This window comes from Diorhabda sublineata, chromosome 7 (genome assembly GCF_026230105.1).
Source record: "Diorhabda sublineata isolate icDioSubl1.1 chromosome 7, icDioSubl1.1, whole genome shotgun sequence".
NCBI lineage: Eukaryota > Metazoa > Arthropoda > Insecta > Coleoptera > Chrysomelidae > Diorhabda > Diorhabda sublineata.
In genome coordinates, this window is record NC_079480.1 from 4,465,452 (window position 1) to 4,484,055 (window position 18,604).

General features: G+C 33.2%; 1 protein-coding gene across 1 annotated transcript in view; it reads right to left on the reverse strand.

Moving 5' to 3' along the window:
• The window catches only part of LOC130446794 (homeobox protein Nkx-2.1-like), an 82,427-nt gene that overhangs the window by 35,393 nt on the left and 28,430 nt on the right, over window positions 1-18,604 (reverse strand). The window contains exon 5 of the mRNA XM_056783262.1: window positions 17,356-17,451. Coding sequence (XP_056639240.1) covers window positions 17,356-17,451 — 96 coding nt within the window. The remainder of the gene's footprint in view (window positions 1-17,355; window positions 17,452-18,604) is intronic.

Below are 18,604 nucleotides of genomic sequence, written 5' to 3' on the forward strand. Positions count from 1 at the left end.
TAATATATTTAAAAATGAAACATGTTGAGTATTTAATTGGATGTTTCAATAGATTTTTCTCGAAGACAAGGAAGCGATCGTTACCTTCCTTAATAAGAATATAAAACTTCTTTTGTGTACATGAAGTTACGTATTATGCGTGTAATATATTTAATGCCGAATCATCGTTGTGATGACATAATTATTATAATTGAATCTTCAGTTGAGAAGATTAATGATACGGAGACGACTATTGATTTTTTTTACGTAGGATAATAGACGTGTTTATGGAACAAGGTACAACGTTGTAAAAAATAATTACAATTCATTCTGTAGAAGCACCGAAAGAAAGAAAAAAATCCCTACAAGAATTTATTTACAATATAAGACAAATTTGTACACCTAGCTATAATATTTTCAAATAGTTATCGTAGTAGTTTGAAAATCTATCCTTCAAACCAGAGAGATTTTCAGTTATACGAGGGTTTCTACTAAAGTTTCGAGATATGACAACAATGATGTGAATATGTCAAATATGGCATTAACTTTGACATTTGACATTAATGTTGGTCAAAAAATGGAATTAAATCGTGAACATTTACGTGTAATCAACTCGTTTCGATTTTTGGTGATGAAGCATCATGTCGAGATGGATATCCGAATTTAATCGTGGTCGCACTTCCCTACAGGATGAATTTCGTGAAGGTCGTCCAAAATCGGCTGTTGTACCATAAAATATTAATGCTGTGCGTGAAAACTGATATTACCAGATCGACATGTGACATACCATAAGATTGAGGCATATTTGGGCATTAGTTCCACTCGCATACATTAAATATTGCATGAATATTTGGCTTTCAAAAATATTTGCGTTCGATAAGGCTTAATTTGATAATCGTTCAAAAAAAATCGTGTTGATTGGTGTAAAAAAATTCTGAAAAAAATCTTCTATGTATCCGTATCCTTTTGCTACTTTTTCGAAAATAAGAATTCTAAACAAAACAAATTGCTTTGAAATTTTTAACGAAGTGGGTTAATAATTAGAGTCCAGCAATGCATTGAAACAATTTTTTCAATTTGGATCTTTCCGTAGAATTAACTGCAGGAATTGTGACAGGAGGAATATTGGGCAGACTAAAAGATTCGTTAATGTCCGGTTTAAAGCGCACAAAGCTTATTTAAAACATGATCGGACCGAAAAATTGAGTATTGTTGATAACGCTGTCAGTTATAATCATGAAATAAATATAAATAATGTTGAGAAATTGTTAGTGCGTGTATATTCCAGAAATCACAACTTAAAGTAGTGATTAACTGAATTTTGTTTCGAATAATGTTTTATTATTTATTTATGAGATTTACACAACGGATTCACAAAGTAAATAACAAACTTTTAGGGTCGAAATGGGTTTCTACAAAAACTGAGGTCTATAGATCGATCCATTATATTACAGGGTGTTCCAAAATTATCTTTACAACTTCAAAAATTCATAACTTCGAACATAAACAAGATATTTATATTTTGTCTTTCGCATGGATTACTGCAACTAATAAAGTTGTTTTTTCAATAGGCTGAACAGTTATAAGTGAAGATGTGGACACCACAACAGAAAGCTCAATGCGCGTCATGGTTCATAGAGACGAAATCAGATACACAGGTTCAACGGAACAAAATTCCAAAGAGACCCACCATCCAGACCCTCTATCCGTGCATGGTACACAAGCTACATGAGCACCGGATCAGTATTGTATAAAAGTGGAGCCGGACGACCTGGCACAAGTCCAGAAAATGTGGAGCGAATACGGCAAACATCCCAGCACAATCCGAAAACTTCAATTCGTCAGGCTTTAATGCAACTCCAAATGCCTACAACCACAATCCACAGGGTACTTCATAAACAGTTGCGTCTGTATGCCTATAAAGTACAGTTGCTGCAGGCACTGTTACCAACAGATCGACCAAAACCGTGTGTAATTTGCCTTAGACATGTTAGATTTCTTGGAAAAGGTGTGTTTCAGTGATGAGGCCCCGTTCCATGTGTCTGGTACAATAAACCGCCACAAGGTAGGAATTTGGGGCTCTGAAGCCCCGCATGCTTCAACGAGACAGCCCAAAGGTTATGTGTGCCCAATGTCTTCTTCGTAGAAACCACAGTTACTGGCTGCGTGCACCTGGATATGTTTCAAAACGTTGCTCTTCCTCAGTTGGAAGAATTACAGCGGATTGTTTACTTCCAACAGTATGGAGCCACCACCACACAGCAGTTCGGGAACACCTCAAATTTTCCCCAGCCGATGGATTGGACGCGATAGTCCAATTCCATGGCCACCAAGGTCTCCGGACATAACAAGCCTGGACTTCTTCTTGTGGGGTTATTTAAAGGACATTGTTTACCGGACACCGGTTAATTGCATTGATGACTTGAAACGCCGCATTACACAAGCTTTTAGTACAATCACAGGCGACATGTTACATCGTACCTGGCTTGAAATTGATTACAGACCAGAAGTGCTTAGGGCCACAAATAGTGCGCATATTGAAATGTAGTAGAAAAAACTTAATTAGTTGCAGTAATACATACAAAAGACAGAATATAAATATCTTGTTTATTTTCGAAGTTATTAATTTTTGAAGTTGTAAAGATAATTTTGGAACACCCTGTATATTAGTTGCGTACGAGGTTTTTGGTTTCAGAATAGTCTCCTTTTAAGCATAGATATATACTTTTCCAGTAATGCTGTACTTGTATCTTTGTTCGTATTATTATAATCAACAGCGGACTGCAAACTTCATGTGTGTGAGTCATAACCTACATTACTTTTCATTAAATCCACGTGGTTCTTGTTGCACGTGAAACCTAGTACACAATAAACGATCAATAATTCGTTCTTAAAAGAAAATCAAGAAATCAAGCAGGTATAATGGAATCTATTTTACTTTACTTTACATATTTGAATTTTTCAACAAAGTTCCATTAGATTTAGGTTTCCTGTTGATTTTTAATCGTCAAAAAACCGTGAAAATGTTATCGTTGTGATAGCTATTAAAATATACATTGCCATCAACTTAATAGCCTCATTATTAAAATCAAAATTTAATTTAATCCTAGTATATATTTAAGCGGAAACGATGTTTAATACGGTCCTGTGGTTGTGTCGACGTTTTTAGATGTGTGCCCAGCAAATTAGGACTCCAGTTGATTTCGTTAGGACGATCGACCATGAATAACAGCCGCCATGTTGGTCTACATAAACTGAATTACGAACAGATAGAGGGGGGATATATATATATATATAAGCGAGGGATGTAGAAGAACAGATTTTCGAGTGGTTATTGTTAGAAAAAAACCAGCTGTTGGGGTTGTTTTTTAGTGTATGTTCGGTTTTTTGGTATATTATGTATTAATGAACAATAGAGCTTCTAAAACGAAATGGCGATGAGTTTCTACAATTACATTTAAACGTCTATTTTTTCGTATATTTTTGAGGTATCATCCTGTATAAAAATTGACACTTATAGATATTATAAGAGAGCTGGGTAGATATATAATGGAATATAGAAAAAGGGAAAGATGGATTAACGATGTAGATATAGAACTCAATAGAAAGAATATTGTAATAACGTTGAATTGCATGATAACCACTGTAGGTCTTCTAGCTTCAATCTCCTTCACTATTCTTCTCTGCTTCACTCGAACCTTTGTTACTTTTTGTAGCTATTCTTTTGTGCTCTTGTATATCTTCAATACACGTCGTCTCCAGATACCTTCCGACATACATTTTTCTAAGAACTTTTCCTTCCCTTTCTTCTCCACACTTCACTATAGCACTATAGTAAATGCTTCTGCACGAAATATTTTGGGTTTGGAAAATGCGAACTATGTCAGAATTAGGGCTTTCTGCACCCAAATTAATCGATTCTTTTTCTTAATTCCAACTTATAAAACATTTTAATGCAACTGACATACAAAATGACTTTACTAACTTATATTAGAAGCTGGTACCCTTTTGGCAACACTGTTTTGACAGATCGCGTGTGAATTGTGTCTTGTGTCATTGTCAAACTTGTTCAGTTTTGTCTATGATTTAATCACGAATCGACTACCGAACGAACAACGCAACAAAATATGGCGGCTGTATCCGGCAGTGTTACTGATGACAGTGAATGTCGATTCGCCGCCGTTCGCAACAATTGGGCCTCTGTTACTCCACTACGTGGAAAATATTGTTAAAGGATTTGGGTGCAAAACCTTATAAAATACGGCTGGTGCAAGAATTGAAGCCACAAGATCTCCCGCAACATCCAACATTTGGTGAATGGGCGCTGGCAAAGACGAAGCGCATCTGAAGTGAAGACCAGCCAGAAGCATTGCAAGAGCTACCAATTCATACCGAAAAAGTCACTGTTACGTGCCGTACTTCAAACGCGACGATAGCCGGAACGTTACTATGAATGGCGATCGCTACCGTGTGATGATTGACGAATTTTTTGCGCAAAATGGAAGAATTGGACATGCCTCACATGTGGTTTCACCAAGACGGTGCCATATGCCAAACGGCACGCGAAACAATGGCCTCACTTTGAGACCCTCAATTGGCCGCCCAGATCGTGTGATTTAACGCCTTTGGACTATTTCTTATGGGGCCATGTTAAGGCTAATGTCCACAGGGATAAACCAGCAAAGATTGACGCACTGGAAGCCAATATTGAAGCATTTATCCGTGAGATACCGGCAGATATGTTGGAGAGTGTGCCAAAATTGGACCTTGCGCATGGGCTATCTAAAGCGGAGCCGCGGCAACATTTTTATGAAATTATCTTCAAGTATTGAATTATACTGATCGTTCTATCGATTCCAATAAAAGTTTCATCAATTTTTTCAAATTTTTTGTGGTTTTTTTTTAAAATCAAATCCTATACCTCTTAAATTCTGATTAAATCACATTTATTATAGCAGCAGTCCTGTACGACCTCGTTCCAGACTTCAACATCTCTAGTTCAATAAAGTTTAATTCTCAATTGAACATTTCTTTTCCAGTTGCAATGAAAATGCTTAAAAAACAATAACAATAACAAATATTAAACGAACAAAGGGCGTATGATAAGGTATTAGTATTGGTAAGGTGTTTCTCTACATCCTCATTATATTGAACTGAAGTTAATGCTCTGCTTATGACGTTTCCAAATGAAATTCTTTAATTAAAAAAGTAATTATTGAATTACAGCTCCACTTTTTGTTCTATCAATTTTTAACTTCTATTCTCCTCAGATCCTCTGCTACCTTATCTAAACACCCTTTTTCAGAAGCGTTCCTAATTTTTTTTACCATTTCTCCGTAGATCTTTGTTAGTCTTTCTTCATTTATTCCATCCAGATGTCCAAGCTAACTCTAAATTACTTCTAATTTTCCAAATATTTCCCTCCTTTATTGCTCCAACTTTTGTCTACAAATTGTAAGCAACATTTTGACAATAAAGCATTTTCTTCTCCTTCTTCTCCTAGTGTTTCAATACGAGCGCTAGACTTAAATTACGCGCCATATTTGACAGTCATGTCACATGATTCTGACGTGACAGATCGAAAATTGATAGTTGGGAGCTAGTAACCATTGAGCATAACGCTGTACAACGCGGCGTGATTGTCAAAAATTATAATCAAAATGGTGAAAGTTCAATGTTCAATCGCTATATTTAACCTAATTCATCTACTGCAAAAAAATATTGTAAAAATTCGAAAGTACTGGTTCGGTTAGTGAAACACACGGAACAAAAAATCACGGCAGTTCACTAGAGTGTGACAAAAAAGCCAGAGAAGTAAATTCGCCATCGGGCACAAGAATTTGACATTTGACATTGACATTTCACACTAAATATTCACAGCTGCATGCCTACAAAATCCAATTAACTCAACAAATTCTACCAGTAGACTATAAACAGCGAGGAGAATTTCCCAATTGGATCCTTGAGCAACTTCCTGATTCCATTTTAACTGATAAAACTGAGGCTTAGAAAATCCATGATTGATTTATCAGATAACAATGCATTCACAAGAGGTAACTGTATGGTGTGCATTTTGGCCTGAAGGAAAAATTGACAATTTTTCTTCGAAAACGAAGAAGATAATGGAGTAGTGGGCAATGGCAAAAATTCTCGCGCTATGATAGCACATTGACCTCTACGTTCTTACGATTTAACGCCTTTAGACTTCTGACAACACATTTTGTTTGTTGAAAACTATGTTTCATTAAACTCTGAAAGCTTGCGTTCTTATTAAAACACTAATATTCAATAAAACCAATTAAAACGTCGTACCATGAGCCCGAGCACTTTCCAAATACATAATATTATTTGATTATTGAATTTATTCTAAATTACAGATCGAAAATACTGAAATCCTGCCCTGTATAAGTGACAGATAAATAGACCCCAATAGACACTATTCGCCCTCTCAATGTTCTAACAAATTTTCCAGAACGGTAAATGTATCTTTTGTCGGGTAGATAGGATGATGTGATAAAACACCCCTACCGGTTTTATTGAAATTTAATCGACGAGAAAAGTGCGCCAGGATTTCGACAGCTTAGTACGTGTATTGCGGCTTTATTGAGTCTTTTATATATTTAAGTTACGGATGTGATGATCGGACAACATTTTTAATTGTTATTTGACACAATTCGAAGTGAATATTGAAAAAGATCCGATGGAATATTTCACTATCGCCCACACAAATTCAAACGAACGATTCATTATTTACAGTCGCTACATTTAAGATCTATCGAAGTAAAACTTGTGATATCCATTTTGAATAATTTTGCAAAAGCTAAAAACATGAACGACGGTCATTTTTCCAGTTTTCATTGTGATAAATTAACACTTATAATATAAAAAAAAGAAACATATGGTGTTTTAAATTTATCTTCAAATTAGAACCTAAATAATAGCTTTTTTGTTCATTTCAATGGGACAAACTGTATATTAAATTCTATTTCTATCCAAATGTACGGCGTTACTATTAAATCAAATAAAAAAAACTTTGATTTATGAATAGAAGTTTGGTTTTTACGAAGACCTCTACGTGTACTCAAATAATTTGTTTAATTTTAATGGGCTGTATATTTCGCCAAATTAAATTCTATTTCTGTCCAAATGTACGGCGTTATTATTAAATCAAATGAAAATCTTTAATTTATGAATAGGAATTTGGTTATTTTAAAAACCTTCACGTCTACCCAAATGATTTGTTTGATTTTAATGGGACAAGCTGTATATTTCGCCAAATTAAATTCTATTTCTGTCCAAATGTACGGCGTTACTATTAAATCAAATAAAAAATCTTTGATTTATGAATAGGAATTTGGTTATTTTAAAAACCTTCACGTCTACCCAAATGATTTGTTTGTTTTTAATGGGACAAGCTGTATATTTCGCCAAATTAAATTCTATTTCTGTCCAAATGTACGGCGTTACTATTAAATCAAATAAAAAATCTTTGATTTATGAATAGGAATTTGGTTATTTTAAAAACCTTCACGTCTACCCAAATGATTTGTTTGTTTTTAATGGGACAAGCTGTATATTTCGCCAAATTAAATTCTATTTCTGTCCAAATGTACGGCGTTATTATTAAATCAAATGAAAATCTTTAATTTATGAATAGGAATTTGGTTATTTTAAAAACCTTCACGTCTACCCAAATGATTTGTTTGATATTAATGGGACAAGCTGTATATTTCGCCATATTAAATTCTATTTCTGTCCAAATGTACGGCGTTACTATTAAATCAAATAAAAAATCTTTGATTTATGAATAGGAATTTGGTTATTTTAAAAACCTTCACGTCTACCCAAATGATTTGTTTGTTTTTAATGGGACAAGCTGTATATTTCGCCAAATTAAATTCTATTTCTGTCCAAATGTACGGCGTTATTATTAAATCAAATGAAAATCTTTAATTTATGAATAGGAATTTGGTTATTTTAAAAACCTTCACGTCTACCCAAATGATTTGTTTGATATTAATGGGACAAGCTGTATATTTCGCCATATTAAATTCTATTTCTGTCCAAATGTACGGCGTTACTATTAAATCAAATAAAAAATCTTTGATTTATGAATAGGAATTTGGTTATTTTAAAAACCTTCACGTCTACCCAAATGATTTGTTTGTTTTTAATGGGACAAGCTGTATATTTCGCCAAATTAAATTCTATTTCTGTCCAAATGTACGGCGTTATTATTAAATCAAATGAAAATCTTTAATTTATGAATAGGAATTTGGTTATTTTAAAAACCTTCACGTCTACCCAAATGATTTGTTTGATTTTAATGGGACAAGCTGTATATTTCGCCAAATTAAATTCTATTTCTGTCCAAATGTACGGCGTTACTATTAAATCAAATAAAAAATCTTTGATTTATGAATAGGAATTTGGTTATTTTAAAAACCTTCACGTCTACCCAAATGATTTGTTTGTTTTTAATGGGACAAGCTGTATATTTCGCCAAATTAAATTCTATTTCTGTCCAAATGTACGGCGTTATTATTAAATCAAATGAAAATCTTTAATTTATGAATAGGAATTTGGTTATTTTAAAAACCTTCACGTCTACCCAAATGATTTGTTTGATATTAATGGGACAAGCTGTATATTTCGCCATATTAAATTCTATTTCTGTCCAAATGTACGGCGTTATTATTAAATCAAATGAAAATCTTTAATTTATGAATAGGAATTTGGTTATTTTAAAAACCTTCACGTCTACCCAAATGATTTGTTTGATTTTAATGGGACAAGCTGTATATTTCGCCAAATTAAATTCTATTTCTGTCCAAATGTACGGCGTTACTATTAAATCAAATAAAAATCTTTGATTTATGAATAGGAATTTGGTTAATTTAAAAACCTTCACGTCTATATAAATGATTTGTTTGATTTTAATGGGACAAGCTGTATATTTCGCCATTTTAAATTCTATTCAATTAAATCAAATAAAAAATCTTTGATTTATGAATAGAAGTTTGGTTTTTACGAAAACCTTTACGTGTACCCAAATGATTTGTTTGATTTTAATGGGACAGGCTGTATATTTCGGCATATTATATTCTATTTCTGTCCAAATGTACAGCGCTACAATTAAATCAAATAAAAATCTTTGATTTATGAATAGAAGTTTGGTTTTTTCGAAAACCTTTACGTGTACCCAAATAATTTGTTTGATTTTAATGGGACAAGCTGTATATTAAATTCTACTTCTGTCCAAATACACAGCGATACAATTGAATCAGATAAAAATCTTTTATTTATGAATAGAAGTTTGGTTTTTACGAAAACCTTTACGTGGACCCAAATAATTTGTTTGATTTTATTGGGACACGCTGTATATGTATTCGCCATATTTAACTCTGTTTCTGTCCAAGCACCATCTTGAACCACCGTGTTTTACTAAATTTCTGAATTCAATTGTGGTCACACTTAACTACAGGATGGATATCGTGAAGGTCGTCCAAAATCGGCTGTTTTTCCAAAAAACATCGATGCTTCGCGTGAACTGATATCACCAGATTGTCATGTGACATATTATGAGATTGAGGCATATTTGGGCTTTAGTTCCACTCACACACATCCAATATTGCATGAATATTTGGCTGTCAAAATGATTTGTTCGCGTTGGATGCCGCATAATTTGACAATTGCTCAAAAAAAAGCTTGATGCAAACACATGCTGAAAAAATTCAATCACGGTGGTTCAAAAGACGTCTAAGAATGGATATAGATTTCAAAATTTTTTCTTCATCCTAGCTGCTATAATTATGATGTATTTATGTTCATCAACAACTATAGAAATTTTCTAACAACATTATACAAAAAGGATTTTTAAAATTCATCCAAATTTTTATTGCTCTCACGTAAAATGCCGTGACTTTGCTTTGACCTCAACATGTTTTCATTAGAAGATTCTTTGTAATGAATTATAATTTATTAAATGGAAGAATTCACGACAAGCGCAAACCCCTTTCAAATTTACGCTTCACCCCGCATTTCCAATTAATCACAATTTAATTACAACCAGTCATGATTAAATTAATGCTAACCGTATTTTAAAATGTGCGCACCCACTCGAGTTTTGTTCATTATTATTTTAAAACAAAAATAATCATTTCAAAGACTGTTTAAGTATAAGTAATCAAAATAATAAGAAAATTGAAACATTTGTCAACTTGGTGGTAAGACTCGATTTTAACAATTTATAAACCAGATTTTTACCGTTTTTTGATAAATTTTTTTTCCATTTTGATTTACTTTACACCCACTGCAGGCTTTAACCTCCCTAATCCCAATTTAACATGTTCAGAACTATCCACATATCCTAATAAGACTAAATGTATCGTGTTGTCGCTTTTTCCAAGCTCTTCCAGCTAGTCTACGCCCTTAAAATTGAATTTGAGTCCTTTTTTGGCATTCTCTGATAATCCATTCGTACTACATGGCCTGCCCGTCGCAGTACTTTATATTGTTCGCGAATTGGGTCCTTATGCCGGCCCTGTCCTGCTACAATGGAATTTTAAAATTCGGCGAATTCTCGCGGCGTCTTTCACATTTTTTCTAAATACCGGAAGCGCATTTGATGTTTTCTTATAGAACTTTTTATTATAGCGGGCGGTTTATTAACAGTATTTCTAGAAAAGTCTCTTTATTTATTTTTTGTGTTTCTTTTTGCTCGAAGGCTTTGTAGTATTTGTGGTCTATAAATAAGTTTATGTAATGCAGTTAGTTATTTTTAATAAATAGTCGTAGTGAAAGTTATCGCAGAAATTATTCAAGTGAGTCAATTATTATAAATAGCGACAATGGATCTCCATGGTAATCTTGGTAATCAATTTCGGCGGGCAGCTGGTCGGAGCTAAGAAGAACGAGTGAAATGGTCGTCCGCAAAGAGGTCTGAACTTATAATTGGAAAAGACAAATAGTTGTGGAACCCTTAATGACAACGACGCAAAACTAATAGGTAACTAAATAGGTAAATATTCGCTTCTACTTCCAACCCCACGTCCCCAACCCCAGAGAACTGAAACCCTATGGAATCAGCTGTCAAGGCACGTCTTTTCTGAGCAGTACAACCTACAGAAGTTCATGATCAATATCCACAGGCACCACTTGAGTGTGAAAGAGTTTACCCTGTTGTACTTGCTTTTTACATAGAAAAAATCAGTAAGTAAGCCGATAGAATCAATGAAAATTCGACAAAGTTGACTAAACTTCTTATTAGATAGTTTTTTTGGAAACATCATTGAAATTTTTTCACGATTCCTACCTTACGTGCCAATAAATTTGCCAATATCTGTAAATATTATTTATATAATGAAAAACTAATATTTGTACGACTGCCGTAACGTCTCTTCTAGAATAAACACAGGTCTTTGTATAGCAATAACAACACCCTCTATTGTGTTCCATATAAATCCACGGTAAAGTCCGAATTACCGGGACTCATTAGATCGTACAATATTGGGGTTAAATCATTATTAAACTGAGCTTATGGTAATTAACCACCGTCTTCTCGAGGATTAAATATCCCCATGTGAAAGGCAATCGCTTGGCAAAATATTTCTCATAACAATCGTATTGTCTATTGTGTACACTTTATACGGGTTTGGATATTAATAATGCAAACTTGCACTTTATTGTTTACTCTATTTTTTAATATGAGATGATTGATGTATGGATTTTCGATTCGTAGATACGAAGGAAAAAATATTGATTTTAACTCTGTAGTTACCAAATCTAATGATTAGTGTGTACTTTGGAGGAACAAAATACTCAGTGAAAAATACATGCATAATACCCTTTTGAAATGTAGACTTAAACTAAACTAAAAAAGAAAAAGAAAAGGAAGAAGAAAAGGAAAAGGAAAAGGAAAAGGAAAAGGAAAAGGAAAAGGAAAAGGAAAAGGAAAAGGAAAAGGAAAAGGAAAAGGAAAAGGAAAAGGAAAAGGAAAAGGAAAAGGAAAAGGAAAAGGAAAAGGAAAAGGAAAAGGAAAAGGAAAAGGAAAAGGAAAAGGAAAAGGAAAAGGAAAAGGAAAAGGAAAAGGAAAAGTAAAAGGAAAAGGAAAAGGAAAAGGAAAAGGAAAAGGAAAAGGAAAAGGAAAAGGAAAAGGAAAAGGAAAAGGAAAAGGAAAAGAAATAGGAAAAAAACGAAAAGAGAAAAAGAAAGAGAAAAAGTAGAAGAAAGGACAGATGTAAAATGACTAACTTAACCAATATAATCCTTTAACCAGCATTTCGAAAAGGGCTGCTACTAATGACAAGTACCTGAATCTGTAGATACGAAACAATAGGTTCGACACCATTGGAACAGAGAAACTGAAAACCAGAAGAGAAGGTGCGCACCCTCACGAAGCATTCGATAAGGAAGTGCATGAGAGAAGAAGGCAAACAATATGGGGCGACCACGCTATGTTAAAAATACACTTTCATTAACAACATTTTTTATTTTTCCACAGTTATTCCGAACAACTTCCTGAATAAAACAATAATCCTTCGACTTATTAAAGCCAAATATCTGCTACAGTCCATAGTGTTTCATGACAAACCCTCCTATTGTTAACATACACGAATCCAGGGGAGACGTTTTGGGATCAGGAGATTAGGACACAATCTTTCTCGGGACATTGAATCAAGCAGATCTCGAATACCTAGTGGCTTCTAGCTAGATTATGATCGGTTTCTTATTGGGAACGTGGCAAAGAAATACCAAAGTGTACTAACCCTAATATATTCCGAGCTTTCGAATACTTCGCCTGAGAATCAATTAGTTAATAATTGCAGTGTTTCCGCGTTGAAATTCTTTGCAATTTGAAATTTTCAAAAAGAGGAAACTGTATGGAATTTGTAATATTTTATAGTGGTCTTTTAGGTTATGATGTATAGACAAACGTCAAAAGTTTGGGAGTAAAAAGATTTAAAAAATAACGAATGAGCCCAATGCAAAGTACAGAAGCTAAACGATTCACAGTTAGAAGTATTGTCTTTCAAAAGAAAGTTTTTTTATTGATAAAGCAACTCGTAGATAAAGAAAAGTTTTATTTATATTGTAGTATGGCAGTTCTGTAGCCGTTCATACGCTCCTCAGTTTTAGAGCGTTTTGATATGTTTTTTGGTACGTAGAATCGATTTTTTCGAGGGTGCCGACGCAAATCTGGTATAGGAATTTGTTATAAACAATTACAAATAATTCTTAAGCAAAGAGAGATATGAAAAAAAGTTTCAATTAAAAAAGATTTGTTTCCGAAAGATCTACAAAAAAGAGATCTGTACAGGTTTTAGCAAAAAATCAATATTTAAATAGTTATTGTCCATATAATACAAAATATTTGCAAAATTGACGTTTTTTCTCACTTTATCGGTCATTACTTGGTTCCTATCTGACGTAGAATGATTTTTAGCAGATAACTTTAAACGTTAAAGTTTAAGCTTCAAAATGAGATGTGGTAGATCTTTCAAATATTATCTTTTAAAAAGTTGAAGAAATTTAATTGTACAAATTTTCGTGAAGAAAAGCACCGTAATTTGTTTATAAGTTCTAAGTGTTTTAAGGCCATAAAATTTTTAAAAAACTAGATGCAGCTTAAAGTGCCAATCGATACGAAGATTTTGCCCACTTCCAATTATGTTTTCGACCCTTAGTTATGCATGCGTGATCGAGCCTAAAGTGAAGCTCAACGTTTAGAATGAACTGCTTTGAATGTTCTACGTCATGTAGGAACCAAGTAATGACCGATAAAGTGAGAAAAAACGTCAATTTTACAATAGTTTTTCATTATATTGACGACAACTTTTTGAATATTGATTTTTTGCAAAAAACTGTAGCGATTTTTCTTGTAGCTCTTTTTAAAACATTTTTTTTAATTGAAACTTTTTTCATATCTCTCTTTGTTTAAGAGTTATAACTTTATAAGTAATTAAATTGTTGATAACAAATTACTCGACCAGATTTGGCATCGGCATCGTTGAAAAATCGATTCTGAGCATCAAAAAACGTTTTGAAACTGAGGGGAGTATGAAACAGCTACGGAACCCCCCTCTAGCTGCCGTACTATTTGACGTTGCCCGGGTATTTAAAAAAAATACCCCACAACTGGGTTTTAAAAAATTCAAGCGCTCCAGTACGAAAATAATAATTTTAACGACGACGTTCCGATATATATAAGTTTGATGAACAAACACAAAACACACCGAAATCAAACAGAAGGGAATGAATAGCGAAGAATTCTTTTCCAATTAAGGATCTGATCTGTAAAAGATAGAAGACCTCGGGGCTATAGGGCTGTTTTTCAACAAAAGCATTGGCACTTGTTGTTATAAGGGTATAAAAGAGATCGGTCGTGCGTATACACATCGCACCCACAACTATCTGACAACACCAAATAACGATCTCTCGAGTTTCTAGGCTATAAAAATAAAGATAATTTTATCAGGATCGATGTGAACTGGTTCTTTTACACGAATATACCGGGTACGATATATTAAACTTTGTTTTATAAGTTTTATAAGTAACATTTTATAATTACAGAATTACGTAAATTTTGTTCGTTATTTCTAATAGGTAGAAAATTATAAGAAACCTTTCGTATGTACGTATATCGTAAGCAAATTCATGCATTTGATAAAAAACCTTTTTATTTTACAAAAAATCGGTAAAACGTGATCCTGAGAGACGAAAATCCGGTTTCTTCACGTTCTAATAAAATGCCAAATAATTATTAGCCACATAACTTTAGTAGGAACTTTTAATTGTCGAATAAATATTACCGTTTCTTCACTCTAGTTTGTTTAAATCCGAACTAACTAATATGTATCTGCCACATTATTATGTACTAAACAAATAGTCTACTGTCTACTAATTTGTAAATGTTACACCACGGGTATTTATTAAACATGTTAACAACAGCTGCTGCATTAGAATCTTCTTCTTGAGTTACAAAACACTGGCCTCAACTCCCCATGCCTGTTGAGCCAATTAATACTAACTTTTAATTGACTCGTACATAGGTGGCGATACAGCTATGAAATAAATAAATAATTGATGACTTATATAATAAAAAAGATGTCTATATAGTAATAAGGATAGAAATTTAAGCGAAAAAACGTTCTTCTATTGACGGTTTCCTATGATCTGGGTTTGTCACAACGATCTCTGCTTAATTAAATTTGCACGTGTTTTGTTAAGGTTATGTTGATGTAGTCGCTAGTTGGAGAAAGTTTATATTGAAAATAATTGATTGGAAACGAAAAAGAAGAAAATTCCATCATCGGACCAACAATTGTAATGATCTATTTTATAACGAACGGAATCCGATCGTTCTTCTGAATTTTGCTGTATTTCCTCAGTCAATTCCTCACCAATCACATCTTCTAAATCTTGGAAAAAATCCATATTAAATATTTAATTATTTGTATGATCTAATCAAATATAATAAATAAACAAACCACTTTTGATGTATAATATTTTAGGTTAAGTTTTCACTAAATTCTTTAATTGACAGTTGGGACTGTCTAATAACTTGACAAATAACTCGATTTATTCGGAGGTTTAATTTATCAGAAGGTGAAGAAACCGAATTTTTGGTTATTCGGTAAATAATAGTTAGTAGGGACTTTATTATGAAGTAAAAAAAACCGGCCAAAGTATCTCTGGTTATTTTAAAGCATTTTGCCATTTTCCTATTATTTCCTAGTCACAATTAGAAATAGACTTATTAACCACAGTTATTCGTATTTTAAACAACGACAACGAACTGCAGCGACGGTCGTTTTTTAACCAATTCCTCGACTCAATAAGTTGAAACAATGTCCAAAATTGATTATATTATCCAAGAAATCGCCAAAAACGTTGACCGTGGTTTTATTGGACAACAAATTCACCGTCGAATTGTCACGTCACCGTAAGATATCCACTGTTTTGAATGCTGTTTGGTCTCGGTTGTCTTATGATTGGTCAACATTCAAACTATTAAGCTACGTAAGATGCCTGTGACTTTTATAATCTTTCGTATATTTGATCTATGAACGGCCATCGGCATTTTGTTAATTTTCTATAAGAGTATCGCGTTTTTGTTGGAATTTGAACTATTGACGAAAACAATGCTGTTGACTTCTTTGAGTTTTCTGGACTTACGGTAAGCTAAAGTTATTTAGCTAAATGAAAACGTGATTCCACCTCCACGAGGTAGAAAACTTGAAAGTATTTGGGGTTTACCTACTTTTTGGTAGGTGTTCCATTTGAATTCAAGGAAAAGGCCGTTTTAGAAAAAAAATGTATTCACATTATTGAAAGATTTTTTTGTGCTAATACTTTGGACTTCACAGTTTGGTCGTATCTTGGAAAAAATCTAAACATTTAAAAGATTAATGGATTCTTGATACTTAGTCTTCATTTTAGTTTTCTTCATGTCATTTTTTGTTTAATTAATAACTATCATTACTTTATCTGAACACTCGGTGCACTCAATATCTTTACCAAGTAAAATTGAATGATACTTAAGTTCACTTGAAGTTTTTATTAATAAATCTAACCTAAAAGAAGTTATGTTCAATAGTAGTTACTTAGAACGAAACGTTTAACTATTAGATATGAAAACAAATCAAATTTCATCATAATGTTACCAGTGGTTTCGACAAAATTGCAAGACATGTTTTACTAAGCAAACTCCAGCTTTTTATCTATCGTAGAGGTAATCTTTTTTTGAAACACTCTGTACAATCTGTAATCCCATTGACCATTACCAAGACGAACAAAGTTAGTTATGTAGGTAAACAAACACACAAAGTTGGTGATTTAATTTGTTAATCAACCTCACGGTTTTCACTTTTTTAAAAAAGGTATATTTCTAATAATATTATTTGAACACCATTTATGTGAGTGGCATTCTTAAAACCTGACATAAATCTAAGTAGAGCGAAATGGTTTATTACAAGGTTATTAGAATAATAAAAAGTTTGTGACATGCGCAACGATCAGCTGTTAGAACACCAACTACGTCATTATGTTTACATTTTTGCTTTGTTTATATTTTTATGTCAAACAGAACCTCACTAACATTACGTACGAGTTATGAGGATGTGTGTTATCTCGCTTGCTGATCTGGCTATACAAACGAATATATTTCTAACTAACGAAATCACAGCTGTGAAGAACCGGTGACGTCACTTGTCTACTGCACATCTTGTTATTGTCACAAACCTTCTATTATTCTAGTAACCTTGGTTTATTATATGTTTATGAAACGGTTACAAAATAGTTAATGGCGACAAGTACTAATTTCATGGCGGACAGTTATCACTAATACACATCAATTAATTTATTTCTATAACTTACTTGCGTCGGAGTTAGGTGTATTAGAGATGCTAAGTGTTCTCTTTCAGGTGCTGACAGGTACTTTTGTTGTTTGAATCTTCTTTCTAATTCGTATACCTGAAAAATTAATGTTTCTCATAAATATAACCGTCAGTTCTGACGTTCGATAACTAGGTTTGTCGAGGTGTCTCAAAATGGTAAAACATCTTTATGAACACGTGTTTCGTATAGATTTGTCAATGTCCTCATTTCCAACACATACTCTAACTATGTAAAATTTTAGTATAATAATGATCCATCAAGTCCTAGTTCTGATATTATCCACTAGATAGCAGCAAACTCTGTTGCTTAATGACAGATCGTTTTTGTCTCCAAGGTGAACTTTGTTGCAGCAAGTTATTTTGAAAAATCAGTGCTGAAACTGATGAGAAAATGACAGCCGACTTAAAGGCAGAAAGAGAATTGTACTTAATATGAGCGCAGAACTGAAAAAATGTGCCGCGGAAAGCTCGCAGAATAAAAAATATGTTTGCATCTTCGATCTTCATAAGGCATTTCCTTTCTTCAAACTCCCAACTTCAGTAGTCTACTTTAAGGAAAATCTTTATGTCTACAACTTTGGTATTCATTGTTCACTGCCTAAGTATATGTGTACGTTTGGGTGGAAAAGGTTCTGAAGATCTAGTTTCATGCCAGGACAATCAAACATCAAACACAACTAGTCTTACTCTACTGAAACTTGTTCAATGCCCTTTATTGGATGTAGAAACAATTGATATGAAATTTATAATACCAGGACATTCATTTCTACCTAACAATACTGAAATCGGTATAATAGAGAGAACAAACAAAAAATATAAATATGAGACCTCCAAAATATGTCTGGTAAAAAAAAACATCATTAAAACTACAAAAGTGAAAAAGTCTCAGTTTGGAATTGTAAAGATACAACTAGAAGAGTTTTTGAACACAAAACCCTTCAAAGATTTAATCACAAAGAGGAATAAGTAGGAAAATCATTTGAGTCAAGAGGTGGTGGCTGAGGTTTGAACAAGGAGGACTTTTCCAAATACAAATAAATGAATTTTTCCGTTTTATTTTCCTTGTTTCTAACTTTGAACATCTCGAAAAAGACCTGAAAATATTACTCTGAAAAAAAAAGGTGACAAGTTGTCCCTACTCCCTTAGATACTCCTTTTTTATCATGGATACTTCAGAAACCTTCCAGGCAGAGAAATCGTTAAACCCAGGATAACGAGCAACTGAAGGA